Genomic DNA, 16,899 nt, shown 5'->3' with positions numbered 1-16,899 from the left:
AGACACAAAATGCAGACTAGAATCCAAATTTAAATTCAATTAAATTGAAAAAATAAATACTGAACTTCAGTGCAATCTTTATTTATTTAGTTCCTCATAAAAAATAGTTTAGAGATGTATTTAACCTAAGTTTAAATTCCATTTCCTCAAAAACAAACAAAAAAAACCAACACATTACTTCAGAAGAGAATTTTATCATCAAGGAATCTATTTGTCTATCTCACTAACAAAAGCCATACCCTCTTGTGGCTTAAAGTCTGTTTGAATTGTTACAGTATGAACTATTCAGAAAACTTTACCCCAGTGAACAACCCAAAAATAGTACAGGGAACATAGAAGCGATGATAGGGCTGATGCAGAAATGTAGAGGCTCCTCTGCATGGCAAGGGAGCTACATCTGAGGAAAGGAGATCAGCGTGAAAGTCCAGCACATCTTGTTAATTTACAGATAACTGCCTGAAACTCTTAGGAGAAGAGACAGCTGAGGGGGGATGTGATAGAGGTCTTTAAGATCATGAGAGGTCTTGAACGAGTAGATGTGAATCGGTTATTTACACTTTCGGATAATAGAAGGACAAGGGGGCATTCCATGAAGTTAGCAAGTAGCACATTTAAGGCTAATCGGAGAAAATTCTTTTTAATTCAATGCACAATTGGGCTCTGGAATTTGTTGCCAGAGGATGTGGTTAGTGCAGTTAGTGTAGCTGGGTTCAAAAAAGGTTTGGATAAGTTCTTGGAGGAGATGTCCATTAATGGCTATTAATCAAGTTTACTTAGGGAATAGCCACTGCTATTAATTGCATCAGTAGCATGGGATCTTCTTAGTGTTTGGGTAATTGCCAGGTTCTTGTGGCCTGGTTTTGGCCTCTGTTGGAAACAGGATGCCGGGCTTGATGGACCCTTGGTCTGACCCAGCATGGCAAATTCTTATGTTCTTAACCAAAGTGAAAGTTAGTCCAATGGCTGTGCTTTACCGGAGACCCGGGTTTGATTCCCAGATTCAACTTCTGTCCAAAGGAGATCAAGTCATGGATAAAGAGGAACATCTACAGCTTCACTCAAGAACCTGCTGACTGTAGGATACTTAAGATTTTATGCAGAACAGAGATGGCGGTATGATTTTTACTGCACTGCATTTTAAATTATTACAGTTTATACTAAGGCCTGACTACTTGATATATCATACTTGATATAGCAAGCCAGAATGTTTCCAATTAAGTTGCCAGGTATGTAGGATTCACCATGAATAAACTGAACTGGTTTTTGACAGGAGAATTTTTGTTTTGTCACAGCAGAATCTGATCCAGCATTTGATTGATGTATACATGTGCCGGGATATAATTTACACCTGTTAAATCCCAAGACTGTTTAGCTCAGACTTGGGATTGCAAACTCTTCAGGACAGGGATTTTACAGTTTTGTGAATTGTCTTGTACAGCAAAATCAATTTTTATTAGTTTATTAGTCTGTGAATTTAAAGACTGGAAATAGAGATAATATTGTGTGCTGGCAGATTTTCAGGTTGATCTCACATGTCTTTTCTTGCTTTGTTTGCTTTTTAAGCAGTTGATAATATGGCCCTTTGTTCAAAAAGGACTTTTCCCCATTCTGTGCCTTGTCCTCTTGATTAAAGAAGTATGTCTGCCTAATGTCACATCGTGCACTCTCACCTGGACCTCCCTTACTGAGAGGGCGCACTCTTTCCATTGGGAGGAGCTTTTGCTCCTTGCACAGGAGGATTCATCACTTGTTTCTCTAGCTATTTCTAGCTTGCTGGCTGTACAGGAAATTGACCGTTGTCACATTGTAACATATCAAACAGTCTTTATACCACAAGAGTTGTTTATATCTCAAAAAACAAACAAAAACCCACAGACCAATAGAATTATTTGATGATGAGTTTCTCCTCTGAAGAAATTTGTTTTCTGAGCAAATGCAATTTAAACTCAGACTGAATAGATCTCAAAACTCATTTGTAAGAAACTTAATTAAAGTAGGGAAATTATGTGATCTTGCAACATAGCCATGTTTGTTTCTGGATGTGTCTGGAAGCAGCCACTCTGCTCTAAAGTTGTGTTCTGTGCTGTATTGATCTTCTCCAAAACCTTCTGCTACAGCATGTCACACAGAATTAAAGCCACATAATTGCTATTTAGAGATTTAAAAAGCAAACAAACATTCTTTGAGGATGTTCTCTTCCAAGGTGGTGGGTTTTTACCACATTTTTATAAAATAATAAAAGCATTGACTATTTGGATTTGTCTGTCCGTCCATCCATCCATCTGTGACACCGATAACACAGGCAGGACTAGTGGGAAGGCAGACAAAGAGAAAGTAAGCACTGGATGAATGGAACTGAATCCCCAGGATCTGCCAAAGACCAGAAGGAGCATGGCTGCCATGTGCATGTGGCCCTTTTGGCACCTGTCCTGATACTGTTGCTGGTGACTGCACTGTCTACTGGGTTGGCAGCAGCAAAGAAATAAGAGAGAGAGAGAGCTTGGGGGAATATAGCAGAGCGACTGCGAGAGGGAGAGTGAGTGAGGGGCAGGGAGAACATGCAGAGCAGAGAGTGGAGAGGGTGCAAGAGATTGTGGGGCATCCTACAACACCCACCACACCCGCACGCCCATCCCCACACACATAATTATACCTCATGCAACACCACAGCCCCTCTCTCCACACACACACACACACACACACACACACACACCCCTCCCTCCCACCCAGGAGCAACTGCAAGACATATACATGCATGCCAAGAGTTATAAAATGTGCTTTTTAGTCTTATCATGCAAATTCACTTCTTACATTGCTTGTTTTTACTGAACAAAATAGTCATAACTTAAGAACATAAGATTTGCCATACAAGGGTAGACCAAAGGTCCATTAAACCGGGTATCTGGTTTCCAACAGTGGCCAATTCAGGTCAAAAACACTTGACTAGATCCCAAAAGGTTGATAAGAGTCCATGCTGCTTATCCCATTGATAAGCTGTGGATTTCCCCAAGTCCATCTTAATAATGGTTTATGAACTTTTCTTCCAAGAACTTGTCTAAACCCTTGTTAAACCCACTGACACAAGGACGGTAACTTCAAAACCGGCGCAAGGGCATACTTGTGAATGCGTTCATCAGTCCACGCCCAGGGATGTGGCTATTTCATAACCTGTGTGCATGTTATAAAATAGCCTGGCTGCGCACACATGTGCGCCACATTTTAAGTGGGCACGCGCAAATGTTACTGCTACCATGTAAACTAGGGGATTTTAAAAGGAGTTATATTTTTGTAAGAATGTGAACCCTGGGCTGAGATGAGAGATGTCTCCGCCCACAGGGAGGAGCCCTGTGAGCCTCACCGTCAGCAGGCGAAGTCTCAGTGGCGTGGGACACAGCTAGAAGTAGAGACTTTATTATGAAGGAAGGAAAAATGTATGTCCACAGAGCTGGAGATGTGATAGTACAGTTTTGAGCAATGGGGAATACCCAGAGCGAAGCCACAGATGAGAAGATCTGGTAGTGGCCCGCGGAGTGGGGAATACCAAGGATGTCTGTACAGTAGATGTTGAAGAACTGGTAGGGATGCCGGAACCCGGAAGTGGCTCCTGTAGCTGGTGTGTTGATACTCTGCAGCGCAGGAAATGCTGAATAGCTTTTACTGAAGGAAAGGCGGCAGTGGCCTGAGGCACGGGGTACACGCAAGAAATCCTCAGTACAGTTCATATAGTTGTAGTCAGTAGAGGTACTCACAAGAGATGGTTCCAGGAGAGAGATAGACCTGAGAAGCAGGTCTGGTAGCAGTCAGGCAGGTAGGCCCTCCGAGGAGTGGATAGCCAGGAACACAGGGGAGCCCCCAAGGAGCGGGTACTCAGAGCGTTGGATGCCAACACCAAAGTCAGGAACAGGAAGTCCTAGAATGAAGAGGATTCAGCAAGATGGAACTTCTTGCTAACTCGTAGAAGCAAGGGCTGGTCAGGTTAAATACAATGGCGGATTATCGACCTTGGGAGGGGACGCCCCTGAGGTTCCCGCCATGATGTGTACAAAGGAGGTCCTTGCACGCACACGCGCACCTAAGTAATTTCGGATCCAAGATTGCGGTCGGATTAGCAGAGACTGCCATTCTTCCCAGACTTGACAATGCAGGGAGAAAAGAAGTGAGCATGAGAGGTCATAGCCATCTGAGACCGACAGGCTTAACATGAGTGCACGATGACGCTATTTCCAGTTTTACCAGTTCATCCCCAGTTTGCTCAGTTAAGAGTGCTAGGTCTTCCAACCCCCCCAATGGTTTGATAGCCTTCACACCCCCCCTCCCCCCCCCCCCCCCCGTTATCCCTGACCCTTAAAACCTCGCAGATCTGCCTATTTATCTTTATTTTATAACTTACATGGCATCCTGAGCAGAAGTAAAGTTACACGGCAGGGGACCTCAGAACGCACCGGATTGCGCAAGTATTTATGCGCACACCTCTTGTTCACGCCCCAAAACACCCATGCCCCACCCAGACCATGCCTACATCTTGCCCCTTTTTGAAATCTTCTGAGATGTGTGTGCTGCAGTAAATCCATGCATATCTTGGCAGCTTTTAAAATCCATGAGGCATGCACGTACCCGACATGGAATGCCCCTAGTCCTTCTATTATTCGAAAGTGTAAATAACCGATTCACATCTACTTGTTCAAGACCTCTCATGATCTTAAAGACCTCTATCATATCCCCCCTCAGCCGTCTCTTCTCCAAGCTGAACAGCCCTAACCTCTTCAGCATTTCCTCATAGGGGAGCTGTTCCATCCCCTTTATCATTTTGGTTGTCCTTCTCTGTACCTTCTCCATTGCAGCTATATCTTTTTTGAGATGCGGCGACCAGAATTGTACATAGTATTCAAGGTGCGGTTTCACCATGGAGCGATATAGAGGCATTATGACATTTTCCGTTTATTAACCATTCCATTCCTAATAATTCCTAAAATTCTGTTTGCTTTTTTGACTGTTGCAGCACACTGAGCCGACGATTTTAAAGTATTATCCACTATGATGCCTAGATCTTTTTCCTGTGTGGTAGGTCCTAATATGGAACCTAACATCTTGTAACTACAGCAAGGGTTATTTTTCCCTATATGCAACACCTTGCTCTTGTCCACATTAAATTTCATCTGCCATTTGGATGCCCAATCTTCCAGTCTTGCAAGGTCCTCCTGTAATGTATCACAATCCGCTTGTGATTTAACTACTCTGAATAATTTTGTATCATCCGCAAATTTGATAACCTCACTTGTCGTATTCCTTTCCAGATCATTTATATATATATTGAAAAGCACCGGTCCAAGTACAGATCCCTGAGGCACTCCACTGTTTACCCTTTTCCACTGAGAAAATTGACCATTTAATCCTACTCTCTGTTTCCTTGCATCAAACCCCTCCCCCCCATCCCCCCATTCCCCTGGTAGCTGTGAACAAAGGCTCATTCTGCAGAGGTTAGTTTATTTTTAATTGAACTGGAAACCGGAAGAAGCAACAGGAAACTGATGCACCATAAAAGCCAATTGCCCCATAATACTAAGAACTTGGTCCTGGATTCTCCCATTGCTCTGTGTGTCTTGCAAATTTGAGTTAGTACAATTCAATAATTAGGAAATTATTTTCAGATGCTTTTGTTTTTTCCACATTGTGCTCTTTATTAAATAGCATACTTACTAGAGAAACTCTTTGATGTTTTCAGCTTTCATTTCAGTCAAAAATGCTTTCCTTGCATTTAGATTAGGTGGCATCGCCAATGTTGTAGGTCTTGAAAACCAGCCTGCAGAGTGCCAAGAAACGTGTTAATTGCAAACCCAGGCATAAAGTGCCACATGGAAATCCTTCAGCTCAGAGCTGCAGTCTTTAGCCTTACAAGGAAGATCATCTGACATTAACTGTTTTTTTTCTCTTGGATGGATAAGAAGGAAAGGGAGCATGGAGCTTTAACTCTATGAGGCCTTCGCTTGTAGCCTTTCATGTATTCCTTACTTTTTCCATATATCTTCTCCCCTCCATCCAGCTGAAGACAGACTCATAAGTCTGCCCTTATACAGGGCCGATGCAAGGGTCTGTTGTGCCCTAGGCAGATCAATGTAACACCGCCCCCCCCATCCCAAAACCACCCTGAGTTAAATGTGCCCCTCTGAGAGTGATAGATATAAAGAGTTATAGTCTTCCTCCTACAGTTGTCTCTCTTTCTCTCTCTCTCCGTTCCCACCTTGAGACTACTATCACTGTTTACATTTTGAAAATGGTGCCCTCGTGTACCCTGACAGCACCCCACCCACTGATGCTGCCCTAGATGACTACCTAGACCTGCCCAATAGTTGTGCTGGCCCTACCTATTATACTTGTACGTGTAAAATATACACATATATATTTTTTAAAAAGATAGGTACAGTACGCGCATTCAATGCATTGATATAGGTGGTTTCAATGCATTTGCACATAAGACATACAAATCACAACACAAAAGCCTCTCCCAATATATAAACACAAAACAAGGAGAGGGAATAATATATTCCCAATCAAATGTTTAAAAAAAAAAAAGTTTCTCTTTTCTTTTTTTTCCTTCAAATTTTCATATAATAAGGAGAACTGTATCATAGAATCAAAATGCCTATCAGTTTCAATCCACTGTCTCCAGCCCACATAGGGCCCCAGACAGTATCAGCTTTTATGGCACCATAAATTTTAATCATGTACCATCTCCTTTATATGATTTTATTTAATTTAAAAATTTTTATTTTGTTTTCTGTTTTATTAACTATTAAGTACCTAAAATGAAGTAATATTTTATTTTAATTGTAGCCTCTAATTGCTTCAAATTCAACAAATACTTAGCTCATATATCTGGCGTATAAATGCGCTATTTTGATACTGTATCAATCCGATCAATCCAATTATTCATAAATTGTTCCCAACATGGACCATGTTTCGGCTAAAATAGCCTTCATCAGGGGATATTTTTAATCGAACACTGTCATTACGCCAAAACCTCTTCGTATCACCACAACCTTCTGCGGAACCAAATAGTTCTCAAACAAAGCATACTTGCAAATGTGAATTTATAAATGGTGCCATTTGGTTCCGCAGAAGGGTGTGATGATACGAAGAGGTTTTGGTGTAATGACAGTGTTCGATTAAAACCGTCGGGCTGTCGGGCCTGCTACGAATCAAAATGGCGCCGATGGCAGTTTGCCCTTATGATGTCACAGGGGCTACCGGTACCATTGGTCGGCCCCTGTCACATGGTAGGAGCACGAGATGTCACTGGCCATTGCTCCAGGACCTGTCACATGGTAGAAGCACAAGATGGCGCCGGCCATTGCTCCAGGGACTTTTGGCAAGTCTTGGGGGGGGGGGGGGATTTCCCCCTTCCCGACTGGAATTTCAGAGCGGACAACTTGCCTGATCCCACTGACTTTTCCCCCAAGAGTAGTTCCCTAGAAATATCAAAGAATAAAGATGAAAGAATTATTAAGGAAGAAAGAATAAGAGCAAGAGACCATATCCAGATCTCTACAACTAAAGGACCAGGACAGGCTGGATGTACAAGAAGAAGATGATCAAAGGTAGGATTTTTTCAGTAAAGTTGGAGACACCTCCACTAGGATCCCCGCACAGCCATTGGGAGAGTTTGCACATATCAAATCATCATGGGCTCTACCCAGAGGTCAAGTAAAAGGTAGAGATAAGCTTCGTTTTTCTGGGTCGGGTCGGGTTTCAATTCGGGTGCTTCATAGGAAAACTCATTTTCTGGCAAAAACGAAGCTGGAACCCGAACCCGGAAAAACGAATAAAAAAAAATCCGAATCAGGAAAAAAACCCCACCCCAACCCTTCAAATTTACTGTATTACAACCCCCTCACCATCCTGATCCCTCCCCAAGACTTACTAAAAGCCCTGGTGGTCCAGTGGAGTCCCGCAAGCGATCTTTCCCTCCGGGCCGTTGGGCTGTCGGGCCTGCTACAAATCAAAATGGCGCTGATGGCCCTTTGCCCTTACGATGTCACAGAGGCTACTGGTGCCATTGGTCGGCCCCTGTCACATGGAGCAATGGATGGCCGGTGCCATCTTGTGTTCCCACCATGTGACAGGGGTGGAGAGAACATTGCACAAATTTATTTATTACTATTATTACTATTGTTGTCTAAGAATCCCTCGTTCATACTCCCTATTAGTATATACACATATATCCTTTGTATATTGTTGCATAGAGCAAGTAATTTATCCATTGTATATTTTGATTAGAGTAATTAATTACATATATCTCTTGTATATTTGTTTTCCACATTCTTTTTACTGTTCTTTGTAAGGGCTATGCCCACAAGTTATTAGTTGTATGTAAACCGATACGATGTGCGAACGGCTATTGGTATATAAGAAACTCCAAATAAATAAATAAAAAATAAATAAATAAATCTCATCTTTGGATGAATTTCCTCTCTCCGTATGTCATCAAACCTTCACAAAAGACCACTGTTCTGTTCCTACGTCTCACATTGAATGTCAAAGAAGCCCCTAACCCCCTACACTAATACGTAAACCTCACCTCGAGTTACTAAGTGGGCCTCCCATAGGGATACAAATACCTATCTAGGGAGAGGACATCATGGCTAGTCTCTCTCTCTCTTACTCACTCTCTCTCCTCCTTGAAACCTACTAAAACAGGCCATTCAGGAGACATCACAAAATGTATTAACAGCTTAACACTACTGAAAAAGTTGTAGTTAAAATCAGCATTAAGTCTGTGCAATAGCACTTTGCAGACTAGCAAGCCCACTCTTCCCCTTTTTCAGATTTGCATCACACCATACGATAATATCACGATATGGTGCTGTTAAAGGCGTTTTTGCATGCGATAAGCCCTTACAGCATGCGAAAACACCTTACCTCCTTTTGATAAATGACCCCCTTAGTTAGAGATTGACTACAATATCTGACTACCTAAAAATTTGGATTGCAAGAAATACAGCTCCCAAACCAGACAAGGATCCAGAAAACAAGGAGAAGTTTTCAGCTTATGCAATAATTCTATCACTTCAGTGCTGGTTGTTGTATCAAATTGTGCCCGGCAAGCAATGCTACATTCAATGTTCAAGCAAGGCCATTCAGCTAATACAACTGAATTTGTATTCTGAGTTAGTAGTACTGCCTTTTCAGCACAATAAGTGGCAAACTGTTTCGAGTTTTATAAGTGCCAATATTAAAAGGATGAAGCAGGCCATTAACAATGCCAAAAAGTTCTTGTGGACGATTTAGAGAAGTCTGCAATAGAGAAGCTGAATACTTTCCCTTACTGGAATCAAAGGCAGATCTGTAATTAAGGTAAGCCTGATGGAATTCATTCTTATGAACTTTTAATTTGCTGCTATGCCATGAGCGCTCAGCTGTCCTCATAGCTCTCTTTAATAGAATTCAGATTTTTGGAAACCATGGTACTCTGGTACATTTTCTATCATGTAGTGGAGCAGTGGTCTGTGAAAGAGCATCAGTAAATGATTCCAGCAAATGTTATCCTGCTAATTCTTAATATCAGTTACCGGGTAACTTACCTGGCTAACCCAACTCCACCCAGAAATGCCCAGGAAAACTCCTGTGTTATCTGTTTAAATTTTAAATGGATAATAAGGTATCCAGCTAAACTTTAACCAGATAAGTACCCAAAATATTCAGACGTCAGCATTTAGCTGGATAACTCACAACTAAATGCGATGAATATAGAGCCCATGATCATCCTGTTTTCTTTTGACATTTTAAAAAGATATATAAAATAAAAAAAGCACTCCCAGTGCCAGATTCGACAAACAAGGCTTGTAAATGGGGAATTCTACTATAATACCTCTCCTAACTGTAGGTTAAAAAAATAAATAAAAATAAAGCTTCAGAACCAGAACAGGGATTCAGATTATCCTCCTGCATGCAAATATGCTTGCAAGGTACGGTAATGCATAGAAGCCAAGCAACATGTAGAGAACTGGAGAAAAACAGCTTGTAACTTTGTCAAGGTGTAGGCTGTAAATGCAGAAAGCTGACTTTGGTGGCTGGCAACTAATAGAATTCTGATCAAGTGCCAGTACAAGAGACTTGTTCATATGCTACAGAGAGAGAGAGAGAGAGAGGTGCCAGGACCCTGTGGGAGAGATTTCTCTGACTGATACAGCATTCCATTAAAGTAAACGTTTATGCGTTATGTCACGTTGCTAAATATCTCAGAATGTTAGAAATGTTAAACGGTCTCTCGGATATGAGTAAAAACTCTTGCCTTCGATTTACTGTTACAGCTCCCCTGCCAGTCCAAGAAAATGCAGTTCTACAGAAACAGGGGCCAGCAAGCGGAATGGTAAACAGAAAGAATAAGGATGTGAGAATTCTGAAGGGGTTCACTTAAGGTGAAGAAAAAAAACATATGTAGCAAGGTTAGGAACCAGGAAGCGATGACATAACAGTGCATACGTTACCTATTGCGAATCCCAGCAAGAAAAACACAATCGCTCCCAGGACCACAGCAACTAGGCAGCTTGAGTTGAGTCTCTTGTTACCCATGGTTGCTTCGGAGTCCTCACTCTGCAGGGAGTTCCACATCTTGCTTTCCTCTCCGTTTCCTTCCTGAGCGAGTGGAGGGAGGCCAAGGAAGGAGGAGGAAGAGCTGGCTGATGGAATGTGTGGGGATCTGCTGCTAGTCTGGCAGTGCTTAAGTTTCATAAGCCTTCTCGCCCCCTCCCCCTCCCCCATGCAAGGTAGGCAGAGTCAAAGGTCCTCTTGCCCTACCTTGTTCACTTCTTAAACAAAACTTTTTAAGCTTGTGAGAACTGTTAAGAAAACAGCCTTGGAGAAATCCCAGGAGACCTGTTTGCCTTAATGTTCACCACTTTCCCCTGAATAAATCATTTATTTATTTATTTAAAACATTTCTATACCGGTCTTCATGAATGGGATTCATATCAGGCTGGTTTACATGGAACAGGGGAAACCAGAAGTAAAAATAAAACCAAGTAAACATAAATAAGAAAGGTCGAAAAATCAAAGTTACAATAAACAGGGGTATTGAACTTGGGAGCTAGTGTAGCTAGGAATAAGTGAAGTAGGAGTAAGAGCGATAGAGATTAACTAGGTAATTATCAACTAATATGTTATGAAATTAATAGATATTAAGTTCCTGGTGTTTGGGACAATGCAAACTGACGGTGCTGCTAGCTCTGGAGGCGAGAGGCAACTTTTCTCTTTTCTAGAAACATTAAATGCATTTATTTGGTTTTATACAGCATTGTAGAGCACGGCTTTTAAAATCAGGACCCCATGCTCTGAGAAGACTTTTGCTCTTCAAGGTGGCTTTGTATATAAAGTGCGATTTACTAAATGTGAAAGTTTTGGTTTATGTGTGTGGGTTTTCTTTTTTTCTGTAAAAACTAGCCTTATATTATTCATCTAGCTTTGTTGAAAGGTGCCTGGGTGACTCTCATGGCCATCAGCATACTAATAAAACTGATAGCTGTTGAAGGGATACAATGTTTGTCTTTCCTAGAGGTCCATTTCTGCTTTTTTTTTTTTCTACAGATTGTTATGAAGGCAGACTCCTGATTTCTTACAGCTTTCCTCAATTAGAGAATAGCCACTGACATTAGCAATGGTAACATGGAATAGACTTAGTGTTTGGGTACTTGCCAAGTTCTTATGGCCTGGATTGGCCACTGTTGGAAACAGGATGCTGGGCTTGATGGACCCTTGGTCTGACCCAGTATGGCATTTTCTTATGTTTCTTATGTCTTATGTTTCTTAATTATTTCCAAATAAAAGCACCACTTGATGATTTCCTAAGAAGCCTCATTCCATACAGTTTTACCCAGTTAAAATTGCCCTCACTGAATCCCACCTATAACCCACTTAGCTTAGTTCTTCCCAACCATGGCCTCACTTGTTTTAAATCAAAGCCTCTTATCTGTTTTTGTTTGTCTGTCTGGAGGCCTTGCCTGCTTTAAATCCTGGGAGCTTTCCTGCCAAGGTGGGGGTTTGAAGGAGTGAGTGAAAGTAAGGGATCGGTTCAAAGGTTGATACATAGGATGGCACTGTGAGTCATGGAGAGGAGTTATCAAAAGGATGTTGGAACCTGAAGCTGGGTCCTAAGGCTGTCGGGTCAAATTGTGGTCAAGATATTCTGATTTGCTGTAGGAAGTAAAATCGACTTTCTCTGGCAAGGACTGAAGATCAGCTGGGAGGAGTGGAATCCCTAATTCAGAAGAGCACTGTCTATTCCAGGGAAATCTGCAGCCAGAGAGTAGGTTAGAGGTGAAGACGTTTCCTGTTTTTATGTGGATCCTAAAAGAAGGAAAAGGGTCTTAGTGGGACCTCAAGAGAGGAAAGTCTTCAGTGCAAATGCACTCAAATGAACTGTCTGATGAGCTGTGCTTGCTTTGTATTTTCTTCAAATGTGGACTGTTCTGACTGTTTTTATTGCCTTTCTGCCGGGCTTTAACATTGGATTATTTAATTTGCTCTTTTACTTGCTGGAGCACCAGTTTTGTCTGGACTGAGTTCTTGGTGATCCCTTGGGTCCTGCAGGTGAATTCTGCTCCCAGCAGCACAAATCCATGCCTGGTTTTCCAAGGCAGCAGAACAGGTCAGCGCTCTGCAGCCTCTGAAAGTGAACCCCCTTACATTCCTGCCAGCAGACAGCAAACTCCTGCTGAGCCCGAAAGGTCAGGGAGGTGAGAGCTCAGCTCAGTGCTTCCTGTGGCAGGGAGAAGAGCCGGCAGAAAGAGGTTATGGCTCCTGTGTTACTGTTCCCACCTCCCGCTGTAGTCTGTTGGCAACCGAAAACCTGATCAGTGGGCTGGCATGGGAAGGATGAAGAGCCAGCAGTATGAAAGAGACTTGCCTCCTGCCTCTACTTGGGCTACTCACTCAGGTCTGGTTTGCTGCCAGTGGAAGGGATCAAAGAAAAAGGGAATTGCTGGCGGGGAAGGGGAAGAGGACTGCAAGAGGGTAATGGCTGTGAGAGAGAGAGAGAGGAAAGAGTGAGGGGCTAGGACTAGGAGAGAGACTGGAAATGGAGGGGAAAGGAAAGGGTTTGGGAGTGGTGCTATGAGGGGGGAAGACTGGCCAACAAAGCGGATATAGGTGGTGAGGCAGAGAACGTGGCCTAGCTTTGGATCAGAGGATGGAAAAAGGAGAGGAGCTGAGAGAGTGAAGAAAGCTGGAAGAGGAGTAAGGGGGGTAATGGGAGTGGGACTTGCCAAGGAGAGAGAGAGGGGGGGGAGAAGAAAGCTTGAAGAGAACAAGGGAGGGATCTCATACAGGAGGAAAGCGGTGGAAAAAGGTCGTGAGGGGAAGGGAAAATGGAGGGGGAAGGAAGAGGAATGAAGGCTTGAGGAGAGAGAGAGAGAAGCGGTGGGGTAGGGTGAGAGCAGAAAGTAGTAAGAGAAGGTAAGAAGCTCTGTGCAGGGGAAGGAAAGGTGGGGGCGATGGGCTGCGAATAGAGAGAGATGCAGACATGGAGGAAAGAGAACAGAAATGCTAAAGAAGGGAGATGGAGAACAGAAAACGAGTAAGAATGTCTCGAAAAGTCTCCCTTACTATTAGAGCATTTATTCATTTCATTTTTCTCTGACTGCTAGCTAAGGTTTAATTTTTGGTTAATGTTGAGACATGAAAAAGATCCCTGCAACTTATTTTTTTCTTAAGTTTAAAAGAGGAAGTGCTGCATGGTATGACAGGACCAAATGCCCCTTTCAAAGAAAGAAGGCTTCCCCTCCCCCCTGATTAACACAATGCTTTGCTCTTTTTCATATAAAATTCCAGGGAGGGGGGCAGAGAGAGGTTTTGAACTTTTGTAAACATAAATAACACTACAGAGAAGTAAGTGATCCTATGCACTGTGCCATAGGCTGAATACAGGTGCCACTCTGACATTACATCATCAGGAGATGGATATAAGATATTTAATTCATCTGTGCAATCCTAGCAGGCAATATTGAAATTCAAACTGGTGTGGAATGGTAAACTTTTATCTTACAATCAAGGACTAGTGATATACAATATGACTTGCACCCATAAGTAAATTAAATAGACATTGCCTACCTATTCATCCCTGTTAGCCAGTAACTTAGTTAATGACAGATAAAAACCCAAAATAGGTAAGGGATTGAATACTAATGAGATTTATTAATCCATCGCAGCCTTCTCTTTGAAATCTGGGGTAAAAGAGATGAGCTCATCTTCGTTTCAGGCAGGGAAAGACAAAAAGGTAGTCAAGAGATGACTGATTTTGGTTGCTGAGAGCCAAAGATAAAAGAGTGAAAAGAAGTTTCCTTTGTGCAGGAAGTGTTTCGGGTGTTTAACTCGGAAAGAGATCGCTTCTCAAGAGTAGCTCAGATAAGCTGAATTGAATCTAAACTTTAGCTGGTTTCACCTGAAAAGCTGAGTAAAGTAATCATTATTTATTTATTTGAAACATTTGTATGCCGCTCGATCCAAAGTTCTTGGCGGTTTCCAAAGAATGCATTCACAAAATCATCCATTCAAAAAACATACAAACAAAACATGTACAGAATAAACAAAGTAAAAAATAAACAATGATGCTCTTTAATTAATTAGTAAAAGGCTATCCTGAACAGGTGTGTCTTCACACTTTTTGAAAAATGTGCTGCTTTCCTGTTTTCGGGAGGGTTGCAAGAAGATGGTTCCAGCTACCAAGAGCATTCATGGATTTTCTTAAAACTGGGTACATCTAGGAGGCATTGCCCTTCCGATCTGATGGTCTTGGCTGGATGATAAAGTTTCAGAAGTAAATTAATCGTATAATGTAAATCATTATTTAAGGCATTATGAATGATCGTGAGTATCTTATACTGTATATGGAACTCGACTGGCAACCAATAGAGTGCTTTTGGAAGGGATATAATGTGGTCAAATTTGGAAGTGCCAGTAACAATACGGATTGCAGAATTTTGAATTGCTTGTATGACTTATGTCTAAATATTAGACTTTCATAAGACGCTTGTCAGCACTTTTTCAAACAAAGATATGACTCAGAATTTTAGTTAGAACAAGTATAAATTTAACCAAAGGTGCAGGGGCATGGATTCGTGATTTTGAAAAATTAACTAGTGGATTGACGTTAGCCATTGGAGACATAAAAGCATTATTAGCTAGACTGCCTGGAATTGATGTAGATGCATTGTTTAGACAGGCTAGAATGAGAGAAATTACATTAGCTAATTCAGAATATGATGGTAATCCTTTTAATCATTTTCGTCAGAATGTCTGGGAAGCTTTAAGGCAAAACTTCCCTACACAAAGAGATTTATCAACTCTTATGTCACGTGTATGGGATGGGACAACTGATATCAGACTGCATGTACAAGCAATGCAGGAAGACTGGTTTAGGCAGATGGAACAGCCATTTGATCAGCTTGGAATGTTACCTCTGTTTTACCAAGCATTAAGGAAAACTTTACCAAAAGGTGTACAACAAAAATTGGCATAAGGTGGCAGGCCCAAGAAAATAGAATTGCAATAATCAATGCTGGAAAATACCAGTAATTACACTTTGTTATGCTCAGGCTTGTGGACCCATGGGCCGACGAGAGGATGGAATATCTTGCGGAGGATCCATAGGTTCTCTTGTCGGGTGGTGAGGCAGAACAGAAGAGGAGCGCCGTTGACCCTCAGCACTGGAGACGGAAGTGACTGCAGGCAGATGAGAGGCTAGAAGAGGAGCTGTGTCTTCACCCCTGGAAGTCTGTGGTCCCCCCAGGAGGAGCCCATAGGGACCCAGACCGTTGGGACTTAGGTGGACCCAGAGGAGTCACGGTATCGGTGCAAGTGCTGACTGGAGCTTCGCCCTGGAAGTCCGCAGTCCCCCAGGAGGAGCCCGTAGGGACCCGGACTGCTGGGACTTAGGCGGGCCCTTGGAGACGGAGTCCAGGAGGGGTCCAAGATCAAGTGCCAGAGAGTCGTCGCTTACCAGTCCGAGGTCACACACACCGAGGGATCACCACTTGCCAGTCCGAAGTCACACCAGAGAATCACCGCTTGCCAATCCAAGTCGCACACCAGAGAATCACTGTAAGCCAATCCGAAGTCAGGAGCCGAGAAGGCCAAGACGTAACAGGAACAAGGATCCGGAACTCACCAAAGCAAGCAGACTAGACAGTGCTGGAGGACGTTGCCAAGTCAGAGAATGAGCAGAGGAAGCTTCCTTATATACTTCCCCTGCTCAGGCTGATCAAGGACAGGTGTGACTTGTTAAAGGGATCAAGTCCCTTTAAATTTGTGAAGGAGGCGCGGCCTCATGCCTAAAGATGGCGGCAACCATCTTGGATTTCCTCCGCGGAGGAACGGCTGCAGGAACGGCGCAGGGGCAGAGCAGGGATGGCTCTCCCCCTGACAGTCAGGCCGGGGACCCTCGCCGGGGCACCAAGCACGCAGTCAGGGGTTTCCTCCGACGCTACCACGGTGGGTCGCCGCTACGGATGAGGTAGGGGACCGCGGTCATGGCCTCCCACGGCTGCGGGACACGACACACTTCAATCTGAAAATCTGACTGGTCAAGAAAGAGTTTAAGGCACCTTAACATTCTAAGCTTCCAATAAGCCTTCTGAATTAGTGATTTCGTGAGGAATTTAAACAAGAATTGAGGAGTATATCAAGATTTCAGGTTTGAATGTTTATTACAGTTGAATACAAGGGGGGTATGGATTTTCATTTTTCCTATTAAGATAGAGTATTTCTGTTTTATTAAGGTTAAAAGATAACCTATTATGGGTAAGTCAGCCTTTAATTGCAGAGAGATAAACTGAGAGTAGGCCCAGAGTGGTTTGAGGATCCAGACGACAATGAAAATAAAATTGAATATCGACTGCGTGGATGAAGTAG

At 42.7% G+C, this 16,899-nt stretch overlaps 1 protein-coding gene across 2 annotated transcripts in view; it reads right to left on the bottom strand.

Moving 5' to 3' along the window:
• LOC115091933 (putative N-acetylated-alpha-linked acidic dipeptidase) overlaps positions 1-10,706 on the bottom strand; it is a 126,609-nt gene extending 115,903 nt beyond the window's left edge. For both annotated transcript variants that reach the window (XM_029602296.1, XM_029602295.1), the window contains exons 1-2: positions 10,485-10,706; positions 5,698-5,800 (exon numbers count right to left, since the gene is read on the bottom strand). In XM_029602296.1, the coding sequence (XP_029458156.1) occupies positions 5,698-5,800; positions 10,485-10,608 (227 nt within the window). In that variant the 5' untranslated portion in view covers positions 10,609-10,706. The remainder of the gene's footprint in view (positions 1-5,697; positions 5,801-10,484) is intronic.
• Between the last annotated feature and the right edge of the window lie 6,193 nt (positions 10,707-16,899).

Source organism: Rhinatrema bivittatum, chromosome 5 (genome assembly GCF_901001135.1).
Source record: "Rhinatrema bivittatum chromosome 5, aRhiBiv1.1, whole genome shotgun sequence".
In the NCBI taxonomy this organism is placed as follows: domain Eukaryota; kingdom Metazoa; phylum Chordata; class Amphibia; order Gymnophiona; family Rhinatrematidae; genus Rhinatrema; species Rhinatrema bivittatum.
The sequence above is the reverse complement of the archived record's forward strand: the minus strand, read 5'-3'. Positions and strand labels throughout refer to the sequence as shown.